The 16,120-nt window shown below is 47.4% G+C and overlaps 1 protein-coding gene across 1 annotated transcript in view; it reads right to left on the bottom strand.

Moving 5' to 3' along the window:
• XKR7 (XK related 7) overlaps positions 1–15,392 on the bottom strand; it is a 62,373-nt gene extending 46,981 nt beyond the window's left edge. Inside the window, exon 1 of the mRNA XM_042464078.1 lies at positions 14,606–15,392. Coding sequence (XP_042320012.1) covers positions 14,606–15,357 — 752 coding nt within the window. The 5' untranslated portion in view covers positions 15,358–15,392. The remainder of the gene's footprint in view (positions 1–14,605) is intronic.
• Positions 15,393–16,120: the final 728 nt, after the last annotated feature.

The following is a 16,120-nucleotide window of genomic DNA, read 5'->3' on the forward strand; positions in this document are numbered from 1 at the left end:
AGCAGTTCAATATGTCTCAGCAAACCTTTCACCAAAACTAACAGTGTAATGAACAAGTCAGGAAAGGAGAGCCTTGTATAAGAAAAAACAACATGCTCAACCTTCTAAAGCATCTTCCTAAAATTTATGCAGGGATTTACTTTCTTTTACTAGTTTTTTTTTTCTTTTACTAGATTTCCACTTTTCTTATTTCCATTTTAATGCTTGAACTTCTAGATCTACACCTTTTAAAAAAATACACTGAGGGTAGTGGTTAAAAAGGCTTATCTGTTCTTCCCTTATTGCCCTGATTCTGGAGGCAATTTCTGGATTACCTTGCCTATTGTAGGTGAACACATACAAGTGTAGTAGGATCAGATGGAGGATCCCACACTTTTCCAGCTCAAGCTTTATTGCATTGTTGACTGCAGATACACTGCTGTAATCTGATACTGAAACGACGTTTCTTCACTGTTCTCCCAATGTCAATGCTGCTAAAAATGCCCAGCTAGACAGAGGATAAGGTAGGAAAAGGGGGTGACTGGGTGGGTATTTCAAAGTTTCTTTAAAAGAAGCTTGTTTGTCAGACGCTTTAACTGAAATATGCCTGTACAGGCTGAGTTTCCCTTATCCAAAATGCTTGGGGGTCGTAGTATTTTGGATTTTTTTAGATTTTGTTATATTTGTATCTTCATCATGGAGATGGGACCCATGTCGAAACACAAAAATCATGTATGCTTCATATACACTTTACACACATAGCCTGAAGGCAATTTTATATACACTATTTTTTTTAAATTATTTTGCACATGAAACAAAGTTTGTGGCACTATCTCAGGTCTGGAAGCCATGCCCTATGAGGAACGACTCAGGGAGCTGGGGATGTTTAGCCTGGAGAAGAGAAGGTGAAGAGGTGATATGATGATAGCCCTGTTTAAATATTTGAAGGGATGCCATATTGAAGAGGGAGCAAGCTTGTTTTCTGCTGCTCCAGAGAACAGAACCCGGAACAATGGATGCAAGCTACAGGAAAAGAGATTCCACCTGAACATTAGGAGGAACTTCCTGACAGTCAGGGCTGTTTGACAGTGAAACGCACTCCTTCCTCAGAGTGTAGTGGAGTGTCCTTACTTGGTGGTCTTTAAGCAGAGGCTGAGTGGCCATCTGTCGGGGATGCTTTGATTGAGAGTTCCTGCATGGCAGAATGGGGTTGGACTGGATGGTCCTTGGGGTCTCTTCCAACTCTTTGATCCTATGATTCACCCATGTGGGCAGTTTTGGATTTTGCAGATAAGGGAGATTCAACCTCTACTGTCTTTTTAGTCTGGCAGCAGAGTGATTGGGGAGATGTAAAAGATTTTACCCACATTGGATACTAGCCAAGAGTCTGCATCAGAGGCTGTAACGCATACTTTCAACATGTCGGAGCAACACTGCTGACACAGTAGGCAACCATGCTCATGAACTGCAATGATCCACAATGGGGCAATGTGCAAAATACAGTACGACTCCCGTATCTATGAGAATATGTTCCCAGACTTACTGCAGATAGCAAAAATAGTGAATAATGGTGAACCCCATATTTCCACCAGATGCTGACCTTGGAGACATGCTGGAGGATTCCTAGATGGCTAGAGAGGTCTTTCCCCCAGATACAGATAAGTGAAATTGCACTAACCAGTCCTGCAAATACAGGGGTCATACTGTACCTCATTGTGCAGTGGGACATGTTGTGCATTGACACACTGCTGGCTCCATTTGTGCAGTGAGCCCAATGACATAGCTATGTCTCAGTTTCTCCGTCTGAGAATACAAATTTTGCATAATGGTGCAATTCAGCTCTGTTGGTGTTGTGTGCCTTCAAGTCATTCCTGACTTATGGGAACCCTAAGGAGAACGTATAACAGGGTTTTCTTGGGAAGGTTTGTTCAAAAGGGCTTTGCTTTTGCCTTCCTCTGAGGTTAAGAGAGTGTGACTTAACCAAGCCAGTAATAATAATTTACTTACACACCTGGTTCCTGAAAACAAAATATCCTGTGGTCAGAGACTGGGGACTGAACCTCAGTTTTTTTCAGCATTCAGAGAATGTCTTCCATCAGAGGGCTTTGTCTCTACCCTCAAACTGTCTGCATATAATAGGCAACATCCCCAGAAGTATGCTAAAAAGGAGCTTATGTGATGCAGGAGGTATGTGTGCGTGTGTGCGATAAGAGAGAGAGACAGAGGCACGGAAACACAGAGAGAACACTTGGTGCTCTTCTCTTCCCAAGCCTACTTCCGCCAGTAATAATTCATCACTTCTTCGAAAGAGCCGTCCCCTTTCCGTACCAAATCCAGCCTCGCTAATGGGTTTAGCAAACTGCATTTAACTGGTCAGTGGAGCAAGTGCCACAAATCCCAAGATTAAGGCCGAGGCTGATACAGGGCTCAAGTAGCCACTATGACCGGGAGGGCTTTGCAAAGAGGGACCGCTTTAATTGGCTTAAAGCCCTGCCAAGCAGAGCTGAGTAAGGAAGGAAGAGGGCCAAGCCCAGGGACCCAACGGGAGCCTTCACTCCAATTTCTCTTCTGGTTTCTTAATCCAGCTCTTCACCAGGTACATAGGATCCAGGTGCAAGCGATTGAGGGAGATGGAGATGTTTAGAAGAAAAGAATGAAACATGATTTGTTCTTGTTATCTGCCTCAAGTCAAGTTTGACTTATGGCAATCCTAGGAATGAAAGATATCCTAGAATCTTAGATTTGGAAGAGACCTCAAGGGTCATCTAGTCCAATCCCATTCTGCCATGCAAGAATACACAACCAAAGCACTACCTGAGACAGATGGCCATCCAGCCTCTGTTTGAAAACCTCCAAAGAAGGAGACTCTACTATACTTTATCTTCCACTATTGTACAGCTCTTACTTTCAGGAAGAAACTCTTGTAGAACAGGGCCACATAGCCCCAAAAAAACTCCACAAAAAACTATAATTCTTCCTAATGTTTAAGTGGAATCTCTTTTCCTGGAGTTTGCATCCATTGCTCCGTGTCCTACCAGTCTCTGGTGCAGCAAAAAAAGAGCTCTGCTCCATCTTCAGTATTGCATCATATAAATATATTTCATATATTTGAACATAGCTATCATGTCACCTCTTAGCCTTCTCTTCTCCAGGATAAACCTACCCAGCTCCCTAAACTGCTCCTCATAGGACATGGTGGTTTCCAGACCCTTCACCGTTTTGGTCACCCTCCTCTGGACACGCTCCAGTTTGTTCACATCCTTCTTGAATTGTGGTCCCTAGAAGTAGACACAGTATTCCGGTTGACCAAGGTAGAATAGACTGATTACTGTACTATTACTTCCATCAATCTAGACACTTCTTCCAAGAGATTCTTGTTACAGTTGACTCTCCCTATCCATGGATATTTTTTTATCCAAGGATTCAAGCATGGTTGAAGAAGGACCAGGGGGAAAGTGCCAAGGTAGGCTTGATGCTAAACATTAAGAAAACAAAAACAATGACTATGGAAGAGCTACAAGAGTTAATCCTAGATAATGAGGCAATCGAAACAGTTAAAGCGGAGGTAGGCAACCCTTTTGAGCCGGGGGCCGGGTTGCTGCCCCTCAGACAACTGGGAGGCCGAAGCCAAAAAAATAAACAATTAAATAATTTTAAATAAATAAATAAATAAATAAATAAACCGGGACAAATGTAGGACAAAATTTTCAAATGGAGGGCACTTTTTAAATAAAAAATGGAGGTCATGCGAAAAAATTTGCTGATTTTTAAAAAAATGTTAGGATAAATGCATGTTTCTGAGGCTTCTATAGACAATTGCCCCATCATGCCCCTTGCGTGAGACGCTAAAGGCCCCGGCGGCAATTGGCGACAGGACCGGGCTGGGGCCAGTCCCAAGGTCTCGCCGGGCCGCATTTGGCCCGCGGGCCGCAGGTTGCCTACCCCTGAGTTAAAGAGTTCCCATACCTTGGTTCCAACATTAATCAGAATGAAGATTGCAGTCAAGAAATTAGAAGGTTAGGACTGGGAAGGACAGTAATGAAATGATGATGATGATGATATTTATTTCTTACCCGCTTCTCCTCATGGATCAAAATAAAAGAAATGGACAGGACATTAAAGAGCAAAGGTATAACTCTGAATACTAAAGTGAGGATAGTCCAAGCCACTCTATTCCCCATCACCGTGTACAGATGTGAGAAATGGACAGTGAAGAAAGCAGACAGAAAACAAATACAGTTGTCTCTCCTAACTTGCGCATCTGAGAACCGCGCCCTTGAATATCTATGTAGGGGCAACCTCCACTATTTTAAATGGCACACTTGCCTGCTGCACGCACCAGGGCAGTGTGCCTGGGGGGGGATATGGGGCTTGAATGTGTGCAAGCCTCCGTTTTTGCGTGGTGGGGTCCAGGACAGATCCCCGCAAAAATGGAGGGCCATCTATAAATGTTGTGCTGGAGAAGATTGCTGAAGATACTGTGAACAGCCAAAAGGACAAACAAATGGGTCCTTCAACAGATCAAGCCCAAACTATCCCTAGATGCCAGGATGACTAAACTGAGGCTGTCATATTTTGTCCACATCATGAGAAGGCATGATTCACTGGAAAAAGAACAATAATGCTTGGTAAGACAGAAGGAAGCAGAAAGAGAGGGAGACCACATGTCAGACAGATGGACTCCGGGGGCTTGGAGAAGTCTCACCCACAGGGTCACCATCAGTTGAGGTAGACTCAAGTGCAGTCAATATTAATAAAACACCAACAGGGTCCCAACCATTTTTTTTGGGGGGGGGTTCCTTTATTCCCAACCCTGCCGGGAGTTTGTGGTGTCTGCTGTCTCTTTTCTAGCAGCAGTGGCAACTGATGATTTCTGGGTCAGTGGACAATGAACCTGCTCTGGGCTCTATCAGAAAATGGATGGATCCAAGCTGCTGAACCCCATCCACCAAATAGGCTCACTGGGGGACAGGGTTAGGAACTTGAGGAAACCCCAGAGGGAATTCACCATCCCACTGACTTGGAAGCCAACAGGCATGACTTTCTAGCTTGTTGTTAACTGCCCTCAGTGGCGTCACAGAGGTTGGTGTCACCCGGTGTGGTAACTCATGGTGTCACACACTTCCACTGACCTCCTCGTCCTTAGTCATGTTTTTGTACTAATGTTGCTCACAAGTTGTAATTCCCGTACTACGCTGAATGCAATGGCAATAGTTTGGCTATAAATAATTAAAATTATACGTTGAAATTACAATATCATATGTATGTATTTATGTATATGTAAATGCATTTACATATACATAATACATACATACATACATACATACAGCTTCATGTGGTTAAAGTGAAAATTTGGTGAGATGTGGTGTTTTTGGATAAAATATTAAAAGAATACAATTAAAAAAAAATAAACCTGAGGCACCTCCTTTCTGAGGGACAGCGTGGTGCAGTGGGTTGAGAGTTGGGCTATGACTCAGGGAGACCAGGGTTCAAATCCCTGCTTAAGCACAACAAAACCCACTGGGTCACCTTGGGCAAGTCACAACCTGTCAGCCTCAGCCTGAAAAAAGGTACCAAGAAAGCCTTATGATAGCTTTACGTTAGAGTAGCTATACGTTAAAAAATGACCTGGAGGCACACAATATGGATGAACTTCAGCAAATGTGCTTTGCTTGTCACGGCAACCCAACACTTGCATGGAAAACCCTTAACTTAAAATGTAAGGTGCCATTCAAATCTAAAACTGAACCTCTCTTCCAACGGAGCCTCGCCCCACTCATATCATCTCTGCCACAGAGGTCTAGCATTTGAAAGAGATGCAGACAGCCCATTGCTGCCAAAGACAGATATTTGGGGTGCAGTGGGATCACCCCCTCTTAGGATATCTCCTGGTGCTGCTCACACTCCCAGAACCCCCTTGTGACACCCCTGGCTGCCCTCAAGTTGACTTCAACCTCTGGCAATTGTTCCTTGCTATGAAATTTTAGCTCCTGGGGTTAAAGGCAACTTGCAGTAGACTCATGGGGCACCAAGTGTGCATGCGCAAATGAAATGTTGCTTTCTTTTCAAAATGTTCCTTTTGCTTTCTGGGACTGTGAATCGGACCCTCCGCCCATCCCTTTCAGTTCTCTGATCCTGTCAGCCTCAGCTCAAAAGCAAGCCCTCCGTCTTCATTCATGCCCAGGTTTGACTCCGCACGCTTTCAGAAGCTTCAGCAATTTTCCTCAAGCTGGCAATTAGTGATCCAATTTCCTCTATTCACCGCTGGCAAGCTGCTCTCCACCCATTTGCAACTGTTGAGCCCTCCGCACTGTGGCTAAGTAGCTGGGAGTTCCACCGTGTCCAAACAGCACAGAACAAAACTACACACAAACGGAGAAAGAGAGAAACACAAACCCACACTTGCACACAAACTTCAATGGTGAACAGCACAAAAGGAAATCTGCCAGCCCTCTTCTGCAAGCTTTGCACGCAGCCTCTCCCCTTCCCCCTTCTAAAGGAAATTCAGATGTACATGATGCTGCAAACAGCTGAAATCCACTGAGGTTGCATTTCTCTATGAAAGAAAGCAAGACTGTTGCACGCTCCTTGTCAATTTCCCTTGTCTGCAGCTGTGATAAGAATGGGCTGGAAACATGAATGGGAGAGGATCCAGCCTCCTGTACTTTACAAACAGGAATGGAAAATGCCACAGGGAATGAATGCCTGAGTCCTGAGCAATCTGTGTTCTGTCCCCAAAGCATGTGGCCCACCTGAATAGAGCAGTGACAATAGAGAACACACCCAACAAAATCCTACAGGCTTTCACAGTTCAAAAAAGACTTTATACTCCAAGGTTGAAAAGATAAACATTCAACACACACCAACCAACAACCAGAAGCTCTTAATGCATTAGCGACATAGCAACATTAGACACCAACTTCAATACGTCTGTGTGTGTGTATGGAAATACAGTCATCTTTTTTCAGCATATATGCCCAACCCAGTGGTAACCCAATGGTACCCAAGCTTTTTACCCTTGGGAGCCCCCCTTTAGAATCTGCACACAGACACATGCCCCCACACTCAACAAATATATGAATACAAATAGTTTGTTTATGTTGTATTCATATTTTCATTTGCACATTCATATATACTCATATTTTAACATTTTACAAGGAAATAACATTGTTCAAATTGCAAGTTTGTTGAAGTAATTCCAGTATTTAACTCAAGGCATGTGTACATTTTACACGTTAAAAAGTCTGGAAAGAGAAGAGGGAAGAGAAGGGACAGGGACCCCTAAGTCTCACACCTCACTGTTTGAGAACCACTGGCCTAACCCTTATTCATGCTCTATCTCTAACCCTTATCCATACCCTACATCTAACTCATACTCTACCTCTAAAGCTCATGCTGCAAATTTCTTTCTTTCAGGTGGTCTCAAAGGTGTTACAAGATCTCTCTACATACTGATTCTACAGACTAACATGGCTATATCTCTGAATTCTACCCCTAACCCTTATTCATACCCTATCTGTTTCCTCTTTCTGATCTTTTTCTTTTTCTCTCATGTTCCTTTCTATTTCTTTTCTTTGAAACTGGACTTTTAAAAATATATTCAATCAAACACAAGCACGTGCACATATGTGCACAACATGGAATCCCTGGCTGGGAGAGGACAAGGCCTCACGCCCGGACTCAAGAACACAAGGGGAAAGATTGCTTCTGTCGCTCAGACGCCCCGATCGATGAAGAGCTTGGCAAGGCTGCCTTTCAGGAATTCACCATTGTCTCCTGCGCCAGCTCCAGCTCTCCTCATCAGGAGATCTTTTACACAGATGGGGGAGACTGGGTGGCTATGGGGATGGTGGTGGTGGTGGGGAAAACAGGAGGTAAGGGGGAGCTCAGAGGCTGGAGACCCCTCGGGTGCAGAAAGCTAAAGGGCAGCTCCATAATCCAACCTGAGGAAAGAGGCCTGCCGGGAAAGGATCGCCTGCCCAAGTGCCCTGGGGTTGGAAGCAGATGCTGGAAAATGGTGTGAGTCCCCCTCCTTTCTCTTCTTCTGTCTCTTAACCTGACTCCACTTTATCACCCAGCTCACAAGAAACCTCTTTATGGCTGCATCCACACTAGAGAAATAACCTAGTTTGGCATGGCTTTAACTGCCCTGGCTCAAGGCTATGGAATTCTGGGAGTTGGAGTTTGCTCTGCTCTGGGGCCCACAAAAAACTCCAACTCCCAGAATTCCATAGTCTTGAGCCAGGGCAGTTAAGGCCATGCCAAACCAGTGTGGATGCAGCCTACATTAGAGTTGCCATTGGTACCAAAAAAACCAGGAAAATCACTAACTGAAGTGTCTGAAAAATGTCCCGGCTGATTGAAGCAGCATATATTCTATTATTCCTTCCTTCCCTCTGTGGTGGTGGTCTGTGTATTTTGGGCTTTTTATTTGGGGAGGGGCTGTCAATAAGACACCCAATCTAGTCCTGTATACCTTTTTGTCCTGGTTTTGTGGAAGAGAATTATGGCAAAGCTACTTTACACTGAGTCTGACCATGTCCCCTTTAGGCCCAGTGTTATCTACCCTGACTGGCAAAAGCAACTCTCTAGGTTTCAGGCAGGTCTGAGTCTCTGCTCAGTTATGAAACTGACAGACAGAGGAATCTTGAGCCAGACCCTTGCTCCCTTTAGCCTAGTATTGTCCATTCTGATTGGGAGAAGTAGTTTGCCAGGGGCTCAGATGGGCTTTTTTCTTAGCCCTACTTGGAAACCCCTTGGAGCATCCCTGAACAATCTCCCATCCAAGCCCAACACTGCTTAGCTTTTAAAATCGGGAGGATCAAGTAATAATAATAATAATAATAATAATAATAATAATAGGTTTTATTTATATACCGCCCAATCACTGGGAATCCGAGCGGTTTACAATAGAGGGGATAACAGACAGTGTTATCTGTGTGTTGATAAGGATAGGGTGGTATCCATACAAAATGTCAAGAACATAGGAAACGGTCTTATACCATGGGACCTTCTCTTAGCGCAATCTGCAGATCACTGTACTAGAATAACAGTATCACAGAGTTGGAAGGGACCCCCAAGGGCCATCCAGTCCAACCCCACTCTGCCATGTAGGAACACAGGCACTCCCAACAGTTGGCCTCCCAGCCTCTGTTTAAAAATCTCCAAAGAAGGAGACTCCACCACACTCCAAGGGATGTAATAGTGCCATTCTATTCTGCTTTGGTCAGTGTGGTCCACTATTGAACAGCTCTTGCCCTCAGGAAATTCCTCCTAATATTGAGGTAGAATCTTTTTTTCTTATAGCTTGCATCCATTGTTCTGTGTTCTAGTCTCTGGAACAGCAGAAAACAAGCTTGCTCCATCCTCATGATGACATCCCTTCAAATATTCAAACAGGGCTATCATATCACCTCTCAACCATCTCTTCTCCAGGCTACACATCCCAGCTTCCTAAGTCTCTCCTCATAGGGTTGATGGTTTCCAGACCTTCCACCATTTTGGTTGCCCTCCTCTGGACCCCCTCCAGCTTGTCCCTGTCTTTGATTTGTGTTGCCCAGAACTGGACACAGTATTCCGACTTTGTACAGCGCTGTGTATAATTACAGCGCTTTAGAAATAAAGTATAATAATAATAATAATAATAATAATAATAATAATAATAATTCCAGGTGAGGCTTGACCAAAGCAGAATAGAGTGGCACTATTATGTCCCTCAGTCTAGACACTGTACTCTTATTGATGCAGCCTAGGATCATATTGGCTTTTTTAGCTGCTGTGTCACACTTTTGACTCATGATTAGCTTGTGGCCTACTAAGACTGAAGGCACATGCTTTCTATTTCAGGGGAAGGCAATGGCAAACAAATATTGCCAATAAAACCCCATGATAAGTTGGCCTTAGGTTTGACATAAGTCAGAAATGACTTGAAGCCACACAATGAGTCAACAACAGGTCTTCTAGATCCCTTTTGCTTGTACTGTTGTCAAGCCAGGTGTCACCCATCTTATACTATCCTATTCTCTTGCTGCTGTCCTATCAAAGGACTAACTTTGTTGTTGCCATATGCCATCACGTCCTTACAGTGACCCCAAAGCAAACCTTGGCAAGATTCGCCTTCCTAGAGATGGAGAAAAGTCTCAGACCCAAGGAAAATACAATATGCATATATCTGGTATTGATCATGATAACCAAGCCAAACCCAGCTTAGCTTTCCAAAGAAACTGAGTGTGTTTTGGGTGGTATGGGGGATGCACTCCTTGATCCCTTGGGAGCAGATGTGGGGCTGGAGGAATCTAGTAAAAGGATGGGAAAGGACAGAAAGGAGTAAGGTGCTTAGAAGAAAAATCTCACCAGTTGTGCCTCCTGTCCTCACTTCAGCCGAGTGACCAAGTGACCAATTCACCCTCACCTCACCAGGCTGCCTGAGCTCTCCGTTTTTGGACTGTGCTCGGTGCTGGAGGTTCTTAGCACCACCCTGTAAAGATTTCCCTGGTTGTTGTGTCTCTGTGTGTGGAACATAAAACTCACACACCTTTTCCCTGTCACTGAAGGAAGTCAGCCATCGATTAGATGCTGAGAGAATGCAATAAAGGGGCATGCTCAGCGCATGGGGAATTCTTCAAAAGTCATGAGGAATATAGTCGGTGGCGGGGGGGGGGGGGGGCAGGGAACGCATCTCAGTCTCATTTTTGGAGAAAAGGTGTTCTATAAACAAAGATGACCCTAATAAACATTGCTTTGATGGTCCACCAGAGGTTACCAATGGCTACCAATTCTTTTCTTTTTTAAAACAAAACAAAATAGACTTTATTCAAATGAAACATGTTTGTTAGCACCTCAGGATAATCAGGAAAACAGAACAGTCCAACCGATAACCAGTCCTGTGATCAAATCAACTGAACATACTTTAGTGCATATTGATGGCAGAAAAGTACCACAACTGTCACAACATACATCTCTGAAACACTTTCATCCAGGCAGAACGCAGTCTTATTTACAAAGAGAGAAAGCCAGTGTGCTCTCTAAACTTTCAACAGATGCACACAGAGCAAAATGAAGACCGTGACCAAAGATAACCTAAGGGCCTACATTTTCCTTCCCTAAGAAGCACAAGGCAGCAAGCAGAAAAAAGTTAGAAATTAAATCCAAAATTAAAAAGGTATAATGGACAATATTCTTGCAAATTCTACTCGGATGACTACCAATTCTTGATCATCCACTGGCCATCAATAATTGACCATCAATTATTTGACACCTGTCCAAAAATTCTATGAGGTCTTGTGGGATAATCTGCCACGTTCCAAGCAATATCCCTTTCTGTAAGTATGCTACACTGGTCCTACCTAAGGGGATTTCATTGAGATTTTTTTTTCTCAGTTTGCTGAAATTGCTCCATCATCATCATCATCATCATCATCATCATAGAATTGGAAGAGACCCCAAGGGCCATCCAGTCTAACCCCCCTTCTGCCATGCAGGAACTCTCAATCAAAGCATCCCCGACAGATGGCCTGGATGGCTGGATGCCTCTGTTTAAACACCTCCAAGGAGGGAGACTCCACTACACTCAGAGGGAGCGTCTTCCACTGTTGAAGAACTCTTATTGTCAGGAAGTTCTTCCTAATGTTGAGGTGGAATCTCTTTTCCTGCAGCTTGCATCCATTGTTCTGGGTCCTGTTCTCTGGAGCAGCAGAAAACAAGCTTGCTCCCTCCTGAATATGGCATCCCTTCAAATATTTAAACAGGGATATCATTTCAGTTCTTTACCTTCTCTTCTCCAGACTAAACATCCCCAGCTCCCTAAGTCTTTCCTCATAGGACATGGTTTCCAGATCCTTCACCATTTTAGTTGTCCTCCTTTGGATATGCTCCAGTTTCTCAATGTCCTTTTTGAATTGTGGTGCCCAGAACTGGATGCAATATTCCAGGTGGGGCCTGACCAAAGCATAATGGAGTGGCACTATTACTTTCCTTGATCTAGACACTATACTTCTATTGAATGTGCAGCCTCAAACAGCATTGGCCTTTTTAGCTGCCACATCACACTGATCATCATCATCATGATCATCCCCATCATCACTATGAGCATTTGCCCTGGAAAGCCACATGGTGCAGCAGCCCTGGAGAGGCAGGTCTTTGCCTGGCCCTTACCTTGCAAGCAATTAAAGTGCCTTCCTTGCATCCCTCCAAGCCTGGCTCACCTAGCAAGGCGGCCATAACCCTGTGGACTCCTCATAACCTTTTCCTAGTTCCCGCTGAATGGGCAAAGGCAGCAAGAAATCTAATGAATGCCCACCCAGCCACACACGGACACCCATGGAAAAGCCACAATAGCCCTCTGACCTTTCATTTCATTGCACAGCGTGGGGCATGCATACACACACACAGTCTACCCTGGGCCTTGAACATAGAGCCTTTTCTAACTCCTTGCTGCCTTGTTCTCTTCCCTCTCCTCACAGTGCAGTGGAGTTTATCAGACAAGGGAAATTGGAAGTATAATCCAATGGCAATCTGACCGCAATCATGGGGTTTAACATTATTGTGTGACAGACCGCCACACACAAATTTGGGCACTGGCATGCTATTTCTGGGCAATGGGGAGCCAGTTCAAATGCAATGAGATTTCATGTAATTTTGCTAAACTAGCGACTTTAAGTGAATGCGTTCTGGCCTCACTTTCTTTTCATTTAAAATTAAGAGAAATTCCTCTGGTGTGATAAACTCCAGTGTCTTCAATAAATCAGATTTAGCAGAGCGCTTTCAAGCATTGCCCCACAGAGAGAGAAAGAGATGCACTGCCAGATGAGGAGGGCCCCGCTTGGCGTGCCTTTGGACTGCAAATAATAACAATAATAGCAACAACAACAACTGTAGCATCTGAGGAAGTAGACTGGAATCTTGGAAAGTGCATGCTGCCAACTTCTTTCTTTCAGTGAATCTCAAAGGTGCGACATGGGCTGCATCCACACTGGAGAAATAACCCGGTTTGGCACCTGCCTTGGCTCAAGGTTATGGAATTCTGGGAGTTGGAGTTTGTTGTAGGCCCAAAGCGGAGTGGAGCTTAAGGAAGGAAGGCCCCACAACAAACTCCAACTCCCAGAATTCCATAGCCTTTAGCCATGGCAGGTGCCAAACCAGGCTATTTCTCCAGTGTGGATGCAGCCGAGATCTCTCTATGTACTGATTCTTCAGACTAACATGGCTATATCTTTGAATACAGCCCTACCAATCACCCAAGGCCCCCATCCAGTTTGATGGCAACGTCCCTCCCCAACAGACCCCAGAGAAAGAGGGTGATGTCTCCTGCCAACAAAACCTGTGTGTGTGTGGGGGGGGGGGGCTGTGGCTCTGTCCTCCAAGGAGTAGGGACTGCAACCTGGCCCCCATCCTGGCCTGGACCAAGGGTCAAGGGAAGCTGTCCAGCCCCCTGCAAGCCCTGCTGCCCTCTCCAGAGCTGAAGGAATGACAAGTGGGCCTTGGTGGGATGAAAGCCAGGGGTCTCTACTGCCCCCTTGCCATGCCTGAGCCCCCCCCCTCTTCCTAAGGAGTAAGGGGTGCTCCAGAGAAGAAGGAGCAAGGCTGCCCTGGTCCAGTCCCTAGAGGCAAGGCAAGGCAAGGCAGAGAATGGCAAAGGCTCCTCTCTGCACGCCAGGGGCAATGTGCAGCAGGTGCCTGGGAAGGCCAGCTGCACGTGGGAAGGCTCCACGCCTCTCAACACGTGTCGGGGGCAGGGGCTGGCAAAAAGACTTGGAGGTGCCAAGGGGAAGCCCTTCTCTTTTTCCTCCCGAGGAACAAACAAGGCCCCCCAGCGTGGCCCTCTCCACCAAACGCCCTCCCCTTGGCTTCCCTCGGGTTGGGGGGCAGCAGGAGGGGGCTGCCTTTCCCCAGACAGATACACACACCAAGGGGCGCAACAGAGACCACACCCCTTCCCTTCTTCCTTCCTTTCTCTTCCTCTCTATCCTTTCCTTCTTTCCCTCCCTCCCTCTTCTTCCCTTCCCTTCCTTCCCTGTCCTTTCACATTCCCTTCCTGCCCCCCTCCTTCGCCCTTTCCCTTCCTTCTCTTCCCTTCCCTTCCTACCTTCCTTTCTTTCCTCCCTGCCTTTCCCTTCCTTCCTTCCTTCCCTTCCTTCTTTTTCCTTCCTTCCCTCCTTTCCTTCCCCTCTCCCTCCTTCCCTTTCCTTCTCTTCCTTTTTTCTTTCCTTCCTTCCACCTTCCTTTGCCTCTGCTTCCTTTGCTTTTCCCTCCTTCCTTCGTTCCTTCCCCTCTCCCGCCTTCCCTTCTCTTTCGTTCTCTTTCTTTCCTTTCTCTTTCCTTCCTTCCCTGTTCCACCCCCTTCCCTTCCTGCCCTTTCCATCTCTTCCCTTTCCCTTTTTTCTTCCCGTTTCTCTCTTCCTTTCCCTCTCCTTCCTTCTCTTTTCTTTCTTTCCTTCTCATCCATCCCTTCCTTCCCTTTATCACTTTTCTTTTCTTTCCCCCTCCCCCTTCCCTTCCTTCCTTCCTTCCTTCCTTCCTTCCTTCCTTTTTTCCATCCCATCCCATTTCCTCTTTCCTTTCCTTTCCCTCCCTCCTTTCTTCTCGTTCTCTTTCCTTTCCTTCCCACCCCTCCTTCCTGGCCCCTTACCTCCAGACCTGTCCGAGTTGGAGGAGGTGGATGAGGGACTGGAGGAGCCAGACGCAGAGCCGGCAGCACCCTCCTCCTCCTCCTCCTGCTGCTGCTCCTTGGGCTGCGACTGCTGAGTGCCCTGGGGCTCCCCCTGGCGGCCGGGCGGGGGAGGCGCTGGCGCTGGCGGAGCCGCTGTCCTTGGTGCTGAAGGCTGGGGCCGTGGGCGCGGGGCTCGGGGCGGCGCTGCCGGCGAAGTCGTAGACGACCCATCGGAAGCTGAGGGCCTGGACGACGAGGGAGGGCAGCAGCACGAAGAGCAGCGTGAGGGCGAACCACCAGAGCTGCCCGCCGAGGTAGTAGTGGGCCGCCAGCCAGAGGTCGCTGGCCCCGTCCGAGAAGAAGACCAGCAGGGCGCCCAGCACCCAGCAGCAGTCCCCCGCGCTGTAGCGGGCCCCAGGGCGGCGGCGGGGGGCCCCGGGGACGGCCTCCAGGCCTTGCCCTCCGCCTCCGGATCCGCACCCAGAGCCCCCCGGGGGCACCAGCACCAGCACCGGCCCGGGAGGGGCGGGGAGGCCCGGGTTGGGGCTCTTGACAGCGGAGGAGGAAGGAGCAGCGGGTCCGGGGCGGGAGGGGCGGGAGAGGCTGCCCCCGAGGGGTCCCGGGGCCTCCCTCCGAAGAGTGGCCCCCGAAGAGGAAGAAGGCGGCGGAGAAGAGCAGCACGAGGAAGGAGAGCCCCCCGACGCCAAGCCTCCGTCCGACTTGGCCGCCATGATGGAGGGAAGGAGCAGGAGGAGGAGGAGGAGGAGGAGGAAAGGCCCAGCCCACGAGGAAAAAGGGAAGGAAGGAGGGAAGGGAGGAGGAGGAGGAGGAGGGCTTCCGGAGGGAGGGGCCGGGAGAGGGGAGGGAGGGAGGGATAGAGAGAAAGAGAGAGGGATGGAGAGAAGGAGAGGATGGGAAGAAGGGGGAGTGGAAGGAGAGAAAGGGGAAAATGGAGGGATGGAGAGAAGGGGAGAGATGGAGACCAAGAGGAGGATAGAGGGATGGAGAGGAGAGAAAGAGAGGCGATGGAGAGACTGAGAGAGGGATGGAGGAATGGAGAGAAGGGGGAGTGGAGGGCGAAGCAGGAAGAGATGGAGGGATAGAGAGAAGGGAAGAGATGGAGAGAAAGAGAGAGTGATGGAGGGAAGGGGAGTGGAGGGAGGGAGGGAGACGCAGGAGGAGGGAAGACTGGGAGAGGGATGGAGGGATGGAGAGGAGGGGAGAGATGGAGAGCCGGAAGAGAATGGAGGGATAGAGAGAAAGGCAGAAGACGGAGAGCAAGAGAAGAAGGGAGGCACCAGGAGAGGAATGGATAGATTGAGAGTAGGAGTAGGAGAGAGGGCTGGGTGGAAGGGCGGCGGAGGAATGGAGAGAAAGGGAGGGAGAGGTGGAAGGACAGAGGGAGGGAGGGAGGGATGGAGAACAAGAGGAGGATGGAGAGAAGACTGGAGAGGAGGGAAGGGAGAAGGATGGAGAGCAGGAAGAGGAGGAAAA

The sequence above is a fragment of the Sceloporus undulatus genome, chromosome 4 (assembly GCF_019175285.1).
Source record: "Sceloporus undulatus isolate JIND9_A2432 ecotype Alabama chromosome 4, SceUnd_v1.1, whole genome shotgun sequence".
NCBI classification, from domain to species: Eukaryota; Metazoa; Chordata; class Lepidosauria; order Squamata; family Phrynosomatidae; genus Sceloporus; species Sceloporus undulatus.